At 36.9% G+C, this 17400-nt stretch overlaps 1 protein-coding gene across 1 annotated transcript in view; it reads right to left on the bottom strand.

The window, feature by feature from the left end:
* Positions 1–17400, bottom strand: part of EPHB1 (EPH receptor B1) — a 202800-nt gene that overhangs the window by 55241 nt on the left and 130159 nt on the right. The window contains exons 4-5 of the mRNA XM_072407625.1: positions 16687–16842; positions 1963–2298 (exon numbers count right to left, since the gene is read on the bottom strand). Coding sequence (XP_072263726.1) covers positions 1963–2298; positions 16687–16842 — 492 coding nt within the window. The remainder of the gene's footprint in view (positions 1–1962; positions 2299–16686; positions 16843–17400) is intronic.

Below are 17400 nucleotides of genomic sequence, written 5' to 3' on the forward strand. Positions count from 1 at the left end.
ACATGACAGAGGAGATAAGCAGCTGATAGGCTGGAGGTTAAGGAGAGAAGAGAAGACGTGTGCTTCATCGCTAGGAGCTTCTCTGGGATTTACGCAGATCTCTGGCCGGGATCCAACAACAGTCACATATTCATAATCTCTCAAAACCTGTCAATTACCTGATGAGAGTTTAATGCAGTTACTAGAGACTATATAAATTAAGTGTGGGCTTAACACTCACACAATGAGTCATATAAAACACACGGTCACCTTTACACTTGCAACCATTTTCTCAATTAAAGTGAACCTGTGAAGATGAAATATGGAGGGTGACATTGCTCACTTGTTTTTAAATGATTCTAGAACTGTCATCTTCATCCTTGGTTTAGTATTAGTCCAAGCTTGTTGACAGCATTAGGCTAGCAATGGCAGGTTCCATATTTCTTTCTTGACAAGTTACCATTACTTACCCTTCTTTCACCCAATTATTTTGATTCCTCACACTGTTGTGTCCCTATGGCACCACTTGCTTTTAAATTTATTGCTGGTTTCCCTGGTGTATCCAAATACATAGGAAATCCTTATGTTCAAGTATAGCTATGTTAAGAGTCTCACAAGAATAGAGTAATATGATTGAAAGCATAACTTTAACAGAGGAAATGCTAGTCCATTATCCCTCCAATGCTTGGGACTTTGGTCAATTGTTCACTGTCAAAGGGCATATTTGGGCATTTTTTTGTAATCCTGATCATCCTTTTTTATAAGGTTTTACTATTTGTTTTGTTCTTTTACTTTTATCTCTGCAAGCATGTTAACATTTATCTGTTTACAGATATTACCACATTACCATTTCATCTTGTACGGAACTGGAGCATTGCCCCCATTTGTACTTGAGTGTTGGGCAGCATCCCCATGTGTTATGTTACCCCAATTCTTAGGTCTAGAGCCAGCCTAACATGCAATTTGGACTAAAGGTAACTTCCTAAAATGAAAGGTCTGTGGTGTAAACTGATTCAGTTTAGATCAGTGTTTCAAGACTGTTTTAACATGGGGGAACCCCTTGAAATAACGTTCAGTTCTCCAGGGAACCCCTAATATAATTACTATATCCATAGCTCACAGTACAGACGTGTGGTGGCCAGTGGGAAGAACGCCAGCTGTACAGGTATAGCCAAAAAGATCATTGGTATCAGTTAAACTGACCTGGGAGTCACAAACTACACATTGCTCAAGGAACCTATAGCAACCTCTGGAAGACGAAACCCTGGTTGAGAAACACTGGTTTAGGTCCTCCCTAGAAAATAACTGATTGACCTTAATAGTTATCTTCAGGTTTTTTTAAATACACCTTTATTTGACCGTTCCTCCCAGCAAAAGCAATGCAACCTCAGTGAGTACAAAAGAGGGAAAGAGTGCATTAAAAGTGTACATGGCTTGCATTGCGTACAATGGCATGCACTGAAGACAGGTGCAAGAAGTGCTATTTAAAAATATGGTTTTGCTGTTCTACATAACCACACTAAGGATGCTGAAACTCATCACCTCTTGGAGTCTTTCACATAAATAAAGTAAAACAATCTTCTTAGCATCATTAAGCTTTACAATCTCATAGCTATAACTTTCCAAACTTGTCATGTCACTGCCGGTCCCTACCAATATATACAAGGCATTCTTATCCCTTTATTGGCTTCCTACCACGTGTGCAAGCAACTCAAGCTCTGTAGTTTATGAAGCCAGGACATTATTATTGCACTTATGAGAACGAGCTTACAAAACCAACAACTGACCTTTTGTTATTTCATTTAACAGTAAATATTAAGCCATAAAACACACATTTTACAAGATTTCAGCCATTGCCTGACTATAGGCTTTACAGCTTTTTTATTTTTTAGGCTCTTTAGATAAGAAAAAATATTTAAAATCAGTGCTACCCTTTTGTGAAAAGGAAACCAATAAAAAATGTAAATTAAAATTAAAATGTACCTGCTTGGTTGGTGGTAATATTGACAGACACATGTTGGGGAGGGAATGGACTTTTATTGGTGACTCCATTCACAGCCTGGATCTCAAACGTATATGGTGTGTGGGCCCATAAATTGCTAATGAAGACACGGGTGTCTGTGAGTCCCATTTGCCGGGGAACAAAATCTACATTATCATCACAACGCGAACAACTCCTGCGGTCGGAGCGGCACTTCTTGCAGATGATGTTGTAGGTGACGTCATCTCTGCCTCCAGTTTCACGTGGGGGATGCCACTCCAATGTAATGGACGTCTCATTCACTATAGAGATGACATTACGAGGTCCAGATGGAACACCTAAAAAAAGTTAACATAGAGGTTATAAGTTTTACTGCACGACTTTCTGGGATGAGAACACACATCTGCTAGTTAGACAATACATATGCCTCCAAGGGTGGGCAAATTGCATCCCAATTCTGGTGTTAGACAATAAAGAAAACCTTCAGGAATAAAACATTTCAATATCTAAATCTCACCTAACATAGCACTATCTTTTTTGGATAATTTTTGAGCTGTTACTTGTGCTGTAGTTTGTTCCTGTCTTTAAGGCTGTAATGCCCCCTTTGAGGCTCACCTGTATCCTGTCTGCAAAGTCTGACAGAAGAGGGTTTGAAATGTCAAATAACAAAGCCTTTAGCTTTTTTTGTGCGTTACTGTCAGCACAATTGTTAAATGACAATTTTTGAGTATTTGTATTAGCAGACAAGTGATTGGACAACCCCACAGCCTAACACCAAGGCTGGCAGTTCTGTTCTGACAGGAGGAGAAGAAAAAAAATTATAAGCAATTCAAAGAGGTAAGATGGCACTATGGGAACAAGAGTGGAGATTCACACTATTACAAATATCTTTAAGCACCTAATAATTTTTTAATACAAATGAATGGTCGCTGTGTGCAACGTCACTATTTTAAGTCTTTTACACCAATTTTGCACTCAACAGACAATTCCAATCAACTTCACAGCTGGTAAACGGAGGGCCAAAAACATGTATGATGACAGGCCCTCACGTGTATGATCCTCTGCTCTTTCTATTGTTTTGGGTAAAGATAAATTTGGGTAAGGATGAGGTAATCCACAGAAGCTCTTGATCATATTCACATATTATACAAATTGCATAACTTGTATACTTTTAATTAAAATTTAGTAACATGTAATTTACTCCAGTAGGTTGCTTGTGATTTGTTGAATTCACATTCAATCTAATCATTTCATAACAGCGGAAGTGAAAATCAGCCACTGCATACTAGGCTGTACTAAGGTTGGATACCCTTGCTGCAAATCATATTTCTTGCACTTATAAACAACCATCCAACAATTGAAGCTATAGTTTTTGATGAACATCAAACTCTTAACCTTCTCCCTGCCCAGCAGTGAACACCAATAAAGCCCCTGAACTATGCTAGCTAGATAAAACTCAAACTCCTAAAATAAGCCTGCTAGAATGGAGAAGCAGGGGTTATACTTCCATTTGATGCCCTCAAGGCCATACATAGCTATTATAGGCTATTGCTGTCCAATGGCCTATTTGGGTCCCTCTGAAATAAGAGGACCTGGAAAACGATCTGATTTTTCTTTCAGGCTATAGTCCTTTCATAGACACAGCCGAGCTTTTATACTTTTTTACTTTACAGTTATCAAACACATCCGTTGGGATTCATTGTCTAGCATTTACTATCTGTTCAATAAAGTAAGACTTTGTGACTTTGTGAACTCTTTCTATTTTAACACTCAAGTGCCACAGCATGATCCAGCCTCCCTCTCTATGGAAAATGCTGTACTTTTGAACTTTGCTGTAATGCTAATGTAACACTAACACATATGTGGTTCTGTTTCTGTAAAATGTAACCTGAACACTATGGAACAATGAGGATTTACATAAAATTGTATAGTTACTATGAAGACAAAACTGTTATCCAAATGCTGCTCACAGAAAATAATCATCTCACTGCAGGGTTGTACTGCAGAAATCATGATCACTGGCTTACAGAACTGCAAACAGATTATTTCAGGTTTATCCAAAAAGCTGTATTTGTAAATCTAGGAAAGTGAATTTTTCTAACTTTGTACATAACAATTACCTAATCATCTGCCTAAATAAGACTCTGAAGTACAAATCTGGGGAAATGAGAATTATTCACATTGCTTTCTTGCAGCAGAAAATACTGCAGAATGTAAGCAGCTAGAATAACAGTGATCCCTTCCCAATCCAGCCAGCAAATGAGAGACATGTACAAGAAGGTGGATGGGATGGGATGAACCACAGAGCCATTGGAGCTCACAATTGTATTTGGCTGATTGTTTGTACCAATAACATAACCTGTGTAATTTTGTTATTTCATTGTTTGATATTAACCAACACATCCAATTGAAAACCACTTGGTTAGCAAGCTAAACTTCAGGGTATACAGTGGACACCATTCCCACTGGTTGGTTATGCCATGAAGAGTCCCTGTTGACCACCAACCAACCAGAAGTACTGCTTGCTAAGTACCCTAACAAAAGGTTCATAGCCAATGTTTATACCCTGATAGCTACTTTACAGTTTGCCCACTAAAACTTTTCAGAAATTGTGAACAGCAGAAATTTTTAACCTAATGCACCACAAGAACTCAAACCTCATGCCTATTTATTGGGTCAGAAAGAACAGAAACGAGATAGTATGGGTCTAATTTATTAAAGCTGAGTGACCGGCAAATCTAAAATGGATCTGGTCCAGTATAGAAAACATATGGCAAATACAAATGCTTTTGAAGAAATCTTTTTCAGGTTTGTTGGATTACCCAGGTTCTCCTATGGCAGTGTATCTTCTCTCAACTGTAACAAATCAGGCCCAGTGTTTTTAGAGAGAGGCTAAAGAGGGGAACTGCGTAGGGAAAGATTGGATCCTGGTGGATTCATATACGATTGTACACTTGCTCTTATTTTGAATGTGAGGGCTGTGACTTTAGATTCTCATTCATTATTTCCTAATGATTGCAAAGCTGCATCCCGTTGTGTTTTTTACATGAGAATGAAGTCCACCTTTAAGCCCATCACCCATTTTATGACCTATATTATATGTGCATGGTAGACGAGAAGGATCCATGTTTTGTAGGGCGCTTTATTACCTGACAGGCAATTTGTTTTCTGAAAGCTGACCATTAGACTTCCCATGTCCTAGGTTTTCCATCACAAATGCAAAACAATAATTTCCACTGTGTACGTTGCTGCCGTCTATATCTCTGGTAGTGGTTTTTCTCTTTTAGCAGGTTTTATGCAAGGATTATGCTCCCGTTCTGCTATACTTGAAACAAATTACAAGGTACAGAGATGTTGCATATAAATCCCCAGGGCTGTGAGTCAGAGCACAGAACTGCAAGGTGACTTCTGTAGTTTATGTATGACAATTGTGTATTATAAAAATGACAGCCAAACAGTAAATCTCTTTATTCTTCACATAAACTCAACACATTCTGCTCACAAACTGCTATAAATAGGTTCAAAATCTAGTGATGCAATCTTGTCCATTAAGAAAACAAAAATGGATTAAAGTGGGTTTTAGATTGGTATGTTTGAAGTGGGTGAGTGGACCCTAAAATGAGACAAATCATAAAAACAAAGCCGCAATAAAAGCCTGTTATACAAGGTATAAATATAAAATGTATATGGAACAATGGTACACTGATATCTCACACCTGAAAAACTTCTAAAACGTAACCTATCAATCTCACACATATCCTGGAGATTTATGAATAATTCAGCTACAATTCATCATATCAACTGGACAGCCAGAGATTTTGTCAGTCTAGGATGCAGAAAATTCTCTCTATTTATACTGTTATATGAATAGAAAAACTGCAGAAACTGCTGTATTGTGTATATGTCTTACCACACAAAGGCCCTGTAAATCCCCCTGAAACTGATAAACCATATTCCTACAAATGCTAGATATAAATAAACCTACAGGTGGACTGATTTACTAGAAGAAAAAACGTGTGTGAATATTCCCTTCAATTATTCAATCACACGAACAGCAATGCACATATTTAGGTATTTAGGGAAAATAGCAATTTGCTTTTCACATGGATGGAAAGGAGGAGAGTATAGCGGACTTTAGTTTATCTTTGACACTTAATTAAACCCAGTGGCCCTACTATCACACAGGATGGGGTTCTGCAGGCTTTGGTGGTCCGGGAAGTCATTGTGACTTGACAAGTGTAATACACTTACCAATTGCCAAACCAGGCTACCAAAATAACACTCAAAGCCCAAGTTCAGCTATACTTAAATTCGTTTCAAAAAGTCTTGGCACGTGTAGAGGCCATTGAAGACCAGCCGTGAACTGCAGCATACTACCATAGGCTCGACCGCGGTACCAACTTTTCCCTTTTCAAGTTAATGGAAGTAGCTGGAAACCATTTTGTGCATGTTGTGGAATGCAGTGTGGTTTTGGAAGGCAACAAGTTACTTTTTGTCACGTGCTTGCAGTTTATTGCTCCCGCGCACACAGGAGTAGTTTGTTATGTGCCCCAGAGGGGCCAACCATTCCACAAGTATGAAAGGGGAGCAAATATTCCTGGCTTTTTCCTACCTCTTTGACTTTAGGACAAAAAATTAAAGGCGATGCTGCCACCAGGTTGTCCACACTGACATAGACAGCAATATTACTCTTAAAGAAAAATATATTGAGCTAATATGAATTGAAATCAGGTGCTTTAAAGTAAAGCTATCATAATGAACCAGTAATGTCGCCTGGCTATAATGCTGCCACATTTGTTTTAATATTTCAGGTCAATGATCCAAAACAAGTATGCAGATCAGACGTTGTAACTTCGTCTTGGATTTACTGGTTTCATGCTGGTCCCGAGTCAATGACTGAACATATTACCAGTTACAGCCATGCAATTTTTATTTTCAGAATTATATTTCCATATATTATAGATAATAATAATATTTGATAGCTTCTTCTATTTGGTTACAATTCACATTTTTCTTTTTCAAACTAATAAATGTGTGAGAAAATAAAGTTCCTCAGGCAAGGCATTATCTTGGGACAGACAATGTCCCTTCTGCAAAAATTATTCCTAGCTGTCTGATCGCTCTGGTCAACTGTCAAAAATACAATCCCGGCTTCCCCTGTGCTTGCCAGAACTGAAAGAACCCCTGTGTCTGGCCAATCAAAATAGCCAAAGAGGCAACTAAGAGGAGAAGAAGGAAAAAGATAGTGGTGCCCTACAACAGAATAGGAACAGGTAAGTATAGATAGCAGGGTTTAGTTCCACTTTATTGTTAAAAGGCTCAGTGCATGATTTTAGGTAGGTATGGTAATGATTGTTATGTATAGTTCCACGTATGCTAGTTATAAATTCTCATACTTGCTTGGAAATACTGCAAATCATGAACAATCTTTGCTCCAATAAGTTTCCCTGACATATAATCACATCATTTTATTGGGTCACTTTTGTTAGTCGCTGACAATATATTTGCACCAATAAAAAGCCCCTGCCTTGCCGATTGCCATACATAATTTTGAAAAAAAAATTATATCTATGTGTGACGCAAAGAGCCCTCCAAAGACCAAAGCCTAGACCTTCCTCATCCCTCAAAGCTCACTAATTCCAAGGTTAAAGTGGATAAAGGACATTAAGTAACTAGAAGACTGAGGATTCACACGTCATCTTTTGAGCCAATCTGATTCAAACTTTCAATAAAAAGCTTGCACAAAATCCCTTTTTCATTAAAGAGCTATTTTTTTCCATTAATGACCAAATCTGCTGTGGGCTGTAGAATAGAACATCTGTCGCTGCCAGTTGTTCACGAAAATACTAATTATTTTTATCTAGATTTTACAGTTTAATCATAAGTTGGGAAATTTAGGTGTTTAAACAATGGCAGATTTATTCATCTTTTTTATTGTTATACCCTATCTGGAGAATAATATCTTTATTAGGTAAAGATTTGGGTAATTCACTGATTAGAATGGAATACCATGGAGTAGTATTGTGCAATTTCTTACTCGTGTTTTTATTGTACTTTTTTTCTTTATGTACTTTTTTCTTGTCATTGTGATGAAAATGACTTACCTATGAAAAGATCTAGCAATAGGTTGAGGTAACTGAATGCCACAGCAAATTACTGAGGCCATGGGAAGCTCCTCAGGAGTGCAGTTATTGTGTTTCTTCCACTGTGTGGAATGATCAGAATTCTGGACACAGTTTAACAATGTCACCATCACCTGATAATCAAAACTGTATCATTTTTCACATTTACTTTCAGTATCTAAAAATAATCATCTGTAAGGTCTTTCTTCTGTGATGCCTTTCAGCAATGCTGAAGGAGAAATTCACCTTGGTAGGAGGGGGCCCATGTTGGAATCATCCATATCACTGCAGTAGGATGTTAAACTATGGCCTACCATCTAAACAAATAGGTGCTCAGCACTTTCTTGTAATTGTTTCTAAACTTGCAGTTTTATCTATACCTCATTCCCTATTACAGTTTCTACTAGCCTGCAGCATGTCAACCAGAACTACCTAGTTTCCGATAATAGGTCTGATTTATTAAAGCTCTCCAAGGCTGGAGAGGATACACTTCCATTAGTAAAGTTGGGTGATCCAGCAAACCTGGAATGTATCTGGTTTAGGATTCAAAACATTTGATAGCAAATGACTTTGAAGAAATCAATTCCAGGTTTGCCGGATCACTCAGCTTTACTGATGAAAGTGTATCCTCTCTAGTCTTGGAGAGCTTTAATAAATAAGGCCCAATGTCTTTCTGAGGGCAAAGCTGTAGATATTCTATCTAGTCACTCTGGTCCTGCTTATGTTACCTAGCTTGTAGCCTTTGAACCAGCACTGGCCATAACTAGTCCTGCCAACTGCATTCTGGATTGATAGCACTGCCCCTGCCAGTTCTGCTGTGCATAAATGAGTAAGAAATGTGAGCCGCAATGTCTACAAGTGGGGGGGCATAAAAGATAAAAATAAAGGAGGATTTGGATCTGTCATGGAGGTCAAGAAATCCTTGCTTTACACATTGGATTTATAGGACCTACATAGACTGTCACATGGTAACCTTTGGATGTACCTAGATATTTACTTGGATGCTGCTTCAGGAACTATAATTGACAATGACCTCCACGTTCCACTGAACCTGCTCCTATCTCCCATTTGTATCTTGACATGTCCAATTTTTCTTTGGAAATTTATTTGGGACTTTTAAACACTGCATTAGTGTTGCTACTATTCTGTATTGACTAAATGTAAATGTATAAGCAGTAGTCAGACAAGGGAAACTTATGCCAATGATCATCTGTCCATCATTTTCTAGATTGCCTTATCCATATGCAGGAGACATCAACTAGAAAAATGCCCGCACAATTCACAAAGATCTAGAATGATAGACCATTCTTTTTTCCACTATGGTTTAGTATTTGAGCATTAAGGTAATCAATTCATAACTTCACGGCAGACATTTTAAAGGGGAGATTAAATGCAATAAGACAAAGAAAAAACAGGAAGTTTAGTTTCTCTGATTGTTCCGTCTCACAATTAGAGATGAGTGCACTGGAGAACTTCTCCAACACTATCCAAGCACATTGACCGCAGAAGCCACTGAAAAAGGGGAATACATAATGCTGCAAATCCTGTATGAGTTCAAAAAGGAAATGTGTGTTTTACAGCTGCATATGAGGAGCTTCTGTTATTCAGGTCATGGGATATTTTACTCTAGTAAATCAAACACAAGTGAACGTGCTATTCCTCCTTGAAAAGCAGTACTCATTCAAAAAGCCTCTTCAGTTCTACTGATGGAAGGGAATTCTCTGGCATTCCCTGTAGATGAATAATAACATAAATAGGTAGATAGATGCCGGCTTTGCTTCCTGCACAAAAGCAAACGACAAAAGACAGTTTACCCACACGAAGGACCAGCATAGGGAAGGTAGGAGCATCATTCTTAATTACTCATACATTACTTCAGTGTTTTTTTTAAGAGTTTATTCATGTAAAAAACCCATATCATTACAATAGGCCTGACTTAAGATCTCCAAGACTGGAGAAGGTAAACTATAATGGGAGAACCTAAGTGATCAAGCAACCTGAAATGGATTTCCTGAAAATCATTTGCTATTTATTGGCAAATGTTTTCAATCCTGGACCAGATCCATTTGATTTAACTGGATCTATCTTCTTCCGTCTTCCATCTGTAGGAGAGCTTTAATAAATCATCCCAATGTGTCTCAAGCTGTTCCTAGTCTTGGTCAGTGTTTTAATTCCGATTCTTATTCCATAAATTGTCTGATACACCATATGTATACACAGTATATTATAAACAGCAATGTTGTAGACTGACAAATTTGATTTGTACCTTAATATTTGCTGCTATATTTATATTCCATATTTAATTATTCCATTTGTGAGATAGTTGTTGCCAATTCTAACGAGATTTCCCCACAAGTCCTGAAGACAACCAGAACATTTTAGATATATACTTACTAATTATCCCAGTGACAATGGGGAGATTTATAGATAACAGAGAGAATTCCACTATGGGGACACAAATAACAATTAAGACCTAACAATGGAGACAACCCTTCCCTTCTTCAACGAAATGTAGAAAAGGATGTTTTGGCTGTTATTCCATTTTTACCCAACTGGATGGTAATTTTATTTTACATTTAATTTAAAGAAAGTCTGATTGGGCCAAAACCTACCTTTTGACACTTTTTAATTAAATTGTAGAGAGGTTAGAACCCTATCAGGTTTTTCGGTGCTCAATGTGTTCCCACTAGGAAACCCTCTTCATCTGTTCTGATGACAATTGCTTACAGTACAGAAACAACTGACTCTCATTTCCTTAATAATTAATAATTATTCCATATCTTAAACTGTTTTATTATACTTTATTAATAAAACACAATAAAAAATATAGAACATCAAGTGAATACTTGACAGACATGCTATTTTTTACATGGACATTGAAAACATACTCTTACAGAAGTTACATTAGGGTCTTTTGATCAATGCTTATGTCCAAGATGCACTCATCCTAAATTTAAAATTTTTGAATCAAGGGAATAAACTGAAAAATAAACCCCCTATTTAATCCATGAAAAAAGTACACTTTTAATAGGGTGCAGATACTTTTTTGCTGATGAAGAAAATATATTCTGCAGGCTGGAATGGTGTTAGCAGTCTTTCTCGCCAGTAATATCGTGCTAGAAATAACAGCTCCATTTTCTGAAGATTACATATTATCTACAGAAGGCTCCTAAATTTATGTGTTAATTTCCTTCACAAAATTGCAAAGTATCAGTTGCAAAGGAGGGCACCTTTTTATAGTAGTACTTTACTAAAAAAAAATCATATGATATAGAGAAATCAAAGATTATATATTTAACAGTGTCATTTCAGTGCATCCATGAATGGTAAAACAAAAACTAAAACACCTATTACTTTTACATTCCAATCCTCGATTTTATAAACTGTCCTTTTAGCAGAATTCCTGGCAAACATCTAAACAATTAAATACAGTGTATGGTATATCTGTTCCAGCCTAATGATTTGTAATTCTGGTCAGAAAGTGCTTGTTAGCCAGGTAACTCTACTAAACAGGTCAATGGTCCATGATCCCCATTGGTCAATGACTCACTGCCAGCTTGCTAGGAGGAGGACTAGCAAAGGAGGAGCTTTAAGATACCAATGATGTTGCCTCTCTACCTTCTCTATCTTTAAGCAAGTTTCTGGCGTTAGACTAACATAACTGTGTATTCCAATAGAGATTTTTTTTTCTTTTTTTAGGACTACATAGGGGTATTGACGAAACCCAGGGTTCTTGTCATTACAGCCTAGCATCCTATTTTGTGAATTGGTGGGGTTGTGCTATTTGCGGAAGTATATACAGTATATCTGGATATAGAGGTTGCAGCACAATACGGTGTAATATTCATAGGAGGACCAAAGGTTTACGGTTGGTATTCAGTTCATATGCTTGTATGAGTATTCTACTGTTAGTGTATGGACTAATGGCACCACTGAGAACATAAAGAGAGAACCTGTAGACTAAGGCTAATAAATTCACCCCAAAGTGTGAGCTCAGGACCTTATGATGCAGGCAGGTAAAGCAATATTCTCAATACCCCTGTGGAGGGCCACATATTGTTCCACAAATTGAAGAAGATACAACCCCCTCCACCACCACCTAATATAATGCACTGTCTGGTGCCAAGCATCAGGAAGTGTGGAATATACCTGCATTCTTAAAGTTGGAATTTGCATACACATAGACCTGTTTTGAGAAGCTGAATGTATTAGCTATCATCACATGACCCCTGGATTGCTACTCTAAGATTGGCTTTTACACCTTTACCAGGTTTGCTGTCAGTCTGTTAGTTTCCACATTGTAGACCTTAACGGTACACTTCATTGTAACCAATACAGCTATATAAGAAATATCCAGCTATGTGAGGGTTAACTAGCAATGAGCTTTCTTAACACCCCAAGTAATAATAATAATATTATTACATGAAAGCAGTAGTGTAACCTTTTGGGATAGAAGCAAAAAAGATGGCCCTGCTAATATTTAAGATGGTAAATTTGTAAATTATTTTTTCCTGATAATCGTAAAAGCTATGAAATGAGGTCAGTAGAGGCTTACAGGGAGATAATAAATGTGTTTCATTGTAGATCACTAGCCATTCCCCTAACATCTACAAGAAAACAAGTTTCTCGTTCCTAAGTTTTGTGTGGACAACCTAAGGAGAAAGTTCAAAGCTAAGCTGTTTATATGATTCAGACATGAATTCATGACATATACAGGTACCTATGTATTGTGAAAGACCATAGAATAATGCATCCCTACAACAATGTCCCAATGTATCACATATTACCATAATATAGAATTAGGTATATGTTATTAAAATATATATATTTGTTATTAAAATATGATTACATACATTTAGGTTTGTTGTTAGATGTCTTTATTTACATTTATTGAAACTGTTTTTAAAATATTGAGCTACCAGTTCTGACCTTGAGGTAAACATACAGTAAGCCTGATCTAAACTGTTTTCCTCGATGTCTACCAATTCTATAGACTTATGTGCATGTTAGAGGAAAATGAAGAAAGGGGGCTAAATTTCTATCTGATTATTTCAATTTTAAGGCAGCCCCATTGAGTTAAATATTCAATGACAAAAAAAAAAAAAAAAAAAGGCAAAGAAGGGCTTTTATAGTATACAATTGATTCACACTCAATGTAGAGGTTGTATACAATTTACTTTGTGTAAATGTAATTTAATTGTATGCCATAATAGCCCCTGTTTGCCTATTCTTTCATTGAATACTTATGAGTATGTTACACATTCACAAGGAAAAACAGCTGCAGTCTATTCTACCAGTGTTCATCAAAACTTTACTATTCAATGTTCTTGGTGGAAAAGCTCCATCAGCTGCCTATATGATTAGGCCCATCTGTTGAGTGAAACACGTCAGGAGGAAAGACCATGCACCTAGATAAAGTTAGGAAGAATGCAGGAAGAAAGAGGTGCAGCTGTTTTCTTTGCACAAGCGATGTGTTTGGGGGTGAGGATGATCCAAGCACCCATAACTGAGAAACAACTACTAAAAAGCTATATTTTATATATTAAAATACATAAATATATTATAAATATAAATATATAAAAACTATATTTTTTTCCTAATCTTAGTTCATCACATTTCTATGTAAATTGGCAAAAACTGGTTGGTGGTTAGATGTGGGTCATCATTCATATTGTAGATACAATTGTTGCCCTTGGGCCCCTATAGATTGAACAACATTGTTATAGATGTTTCCCACCTCCTATAAGTTGGACACCATTGTTATAGATGTTTCCCAAATATAGGAGAATCAGGTTATGTCCAAATCTGTTATCAACCTAAGAAATTCAAAATGAGCATATAATGAATATGATACAAGTAGAGGTTCTGACAAACCACAACAGAATGAGTAGATTTAGAGATATAGGTGGCTGAAATTATCTGCACATTATGGCTTTTTAGCATCATTGAATTCAACGTTTAGACATTTAACCATTATACAAGTGGTAGTCACCCACACACGCAGATACAAACTACTGGATAGTAGTTTATAGTTGGTGGTTGTTGTATAAAGCAAACAACTATGTAGATTACTGTCTTCTATAGGCAACTTAGCACAACAACATTACTAGTGCTGTCCTTGGGTGATGATACCAGGCATTTCAATCTTAGAAGAGTACAGTGAATGAAGATTGCCACCATAGGACAAAAGGCATGTTACTGTCAGGATTTCCAGGAAAGAATTAAAAGAAAAGGGTATAATTCCTGAAAAAGTAATGTAGCCACCATATCCAGGGACTGGTAATTTAATGCACATAATAGCAATACAATAAAATGTTGTTTTTGGGTTTAGATAACCTTTAATCCAAGCACTGGATGTCACAAAAAACCAACAGTTTGCATGATAGACCCCCCTACACTATCAGATATTCCTATTATATTCCTTAGTTTTCATTTCACAACACTGAAAACGTATAATCAGGTTGCTAGGGTTATTTCCGCTACATATTTGGTCTGAATCTTTAAATTTAGCATAAGCTGCAAATATGTGGGTATCTTCAAGCCAGCTATAGACTTTCGACAGCCGTGGGAAGTTTAACAAGATTAAAGTCTATTCAAACGCAGCTAGCAGTCAGTCCATTAGAGTGTACAGCTCATTTACTTTGTATGACCACAGATCACTTGAGTAGAAATGCTTGTGATAGTAAAATGCTCTGCATTAAACTGATCAGCTATAAAAAGAAAATGTGTTTAACTTTATCCTATTTATTGGCAAGTTTATCATGTTACACTGTAACTGTACATCTCCAATTTATATATATTTATATTTTAAATCCTTTTAGGGGTATGTGTTTGTTACTATTAAGGGCCCCTGCTTTGGGTGGAGGAGGTTTTTCTCCAATCAGACAAGGGAATAGTTTGAATGGGAATGGTCCATTGCTGTTTCAGTTTAAGAATTGGCTTTGAGTTGTTAGAAGAGGAGCTCTGTATTCTGCTCCAGGTTGTGATAGAATTGGATCACCAGATAGACCCATTTTAAAGAATTCCTCACCCTGGTGGAGCATATTACTCGCTGTGGTATTCCAGTAGACCTATATTCCAATGGGAAATACAGAAGAAATGGCACACCAATGGTGCTGATTGAGATGATTTCATAGAAATCAAAGTACACTTATGTCTAAGTGAGCAAACAAACTATGACCATTGGATCTTTTTTCTTGTTTATGTTGATCTGAAACTGTTAAATAAAAAAATTGGAACATATTTTGCATATTCAAAATTCAGGGGTAGAGTGGTCAAAGGAGTGGTAACTGGGGTGTTGGCCAACAAGTTACAAGTGGGAAATTTGGAATTCTACCCACCCCAGATGTCTCCAGGTAAAATGTTAAACAGTTATAAAGACTGAGACTGCTTCTTAAGTAAAAGTAAGAATACAAACTAATCTGGACCATCATCCTGTCCACTGAAAAAAGCGACATCCTGATATGGGATTCATGAATTGGGAGTGTGATTCTGATCCATGTGAGTGATACAGTATTAAGAGTATAGGTTTATGTTTCACACAACATTCAGAACCTGGAAACAATCCATTATGCAACCTGAGAGTGAGAGTTATTATCTGGCCTTGTATAACGTATTCATAATAAATCCACCTCTTACATATACATTCCTAGAAAATACTAATTTTATGGGGTGTGACCAACCTAGAGATCCTTTACAATATACAAAAAGACAATTCACTGTTATGTTAACACCATTCTATATTTTATCTTATTGTTCCTCAATTTAACACAGATCATTTTCTTGGTAAACATATCGAGTTCACAAACAGCACTGGTTCATAAGTAATAGTTTCCCGCATGAAATACACATTTAATTGTTGAAAACCCTTTTTCTCATATATCTTTTGTATGTTATTTTTTCATACAGTTTAAACAGTAACATTATAACATATACAAATACATAAAAAACCTGGAACATCATCTATCATGTTTTTGGAAGTTGCAATTACATATTATTATGCAGCTCCACCTACAGGTGAAAGTAAATGCTGCAACTCAGTTAAACTTGAATGCATGGTAAAATCCATTAGGATTAAATATGGAGCATGAAATGGCCAAAATAAATTTAAAAAAACTAACTGCTAGGCTATGGTTCACTGACTTCGGTAGATCAGCAAAGTCATATTACACAAAGCAGTTCCTATTTGCATGCATGTATGTGCATTGGCTTTAGATATTTAGGACATTGGATCATCATGATTAGTATACCCAGCATTTTCAGAGGGAGAGGTCAGCCTCCATGGTCCTCTTATGACCGGTTTTATATCAATTTACATTTAAACTGCAGCTGACTGTGGCCCTCAAACACTGGTAAGATAACAGAAAATCCATTTTTTAAAACTAGAACGGAATGTGCATACACATAATAATATTATTACACAGTATTTATTTTGCGCCATCATATTAAGCAGCACTGTACAAAGTCTATAGTCATGCCCCTACCTCAGTCATATGTCATATATCACGTATATCACATATACACATATATGCATGATATATACACATATATCATACTTAATAATAAATCACACATAATTATTGATATACAATAATGAACACTTACTTGTACACATTGCCTCTGGGGGGTCAAAATCTGCCCGATAGTAGCCATTGCGGCAGATACAGATGGGAGAGGCCTCTGCTGTGGAGCGACTGTTTGCAGGACATGGCGCACAAATTCCCAATCCCTGATTGGCTTTAAACATACCAGCTGGGCATGCTGCGGAGAAGGACAAAAAATAAGACATATATTAATTTACGTATTCTCATTCCACTGCTTTTGTGCTGCTAAAATAAATATAAAATTGTCTTTAACGTTTTCAGATGGAAGGAACAAGACAGCAACCAGTAACTACACAGCTATATTTGACATTTATCAATAATGGCCACCTTCAGACCAAAAGCCTGAAGGTCAGGGAAAAAGAAATCAGACTGTTGTGTCTGAACATGTATAGGCAGTCAGTCAGCCGGCTTCCTCCATTCAATGACAGTATCAGAAAAAAGGCAGGTGCGCCTGACAGACTGAACTCATGATATGTTTACTTGTGTTCCTATTGATTTCCACTCTGTTGGCTGTGTCAACACTATAACATGTACAGCGAGGTAACACTATTTAGTAAATAGGCTTTCCAACGCTAAGAACAGACCCATACAGTCCGTAACCCTCCATATGCCTTGTGTCATCTGCCTTCCATCTTTGTATGCCTCTTTGTAGGGAAACGTACACATGGTTGCCAAAACTCAAGCTTTACATGTTAAAGTGTCACAACTGCGTTTT

Source organism: Pyxicephalus adspersus, chromosome 4, assembly GCF_032062135.1.
Source record: "Pyxicephalus adspersus chromosome 4, UCB_Pads_2.0, whole genome shotgun sequence".
In the NCBI taxonomy this organism is placed as follows: Eukaryota; Metazoa; Chordata; class Amphibia; order Anura; family Pyxicephalidae; genus Pyxicephalus; species Pyxicephalus adspersus.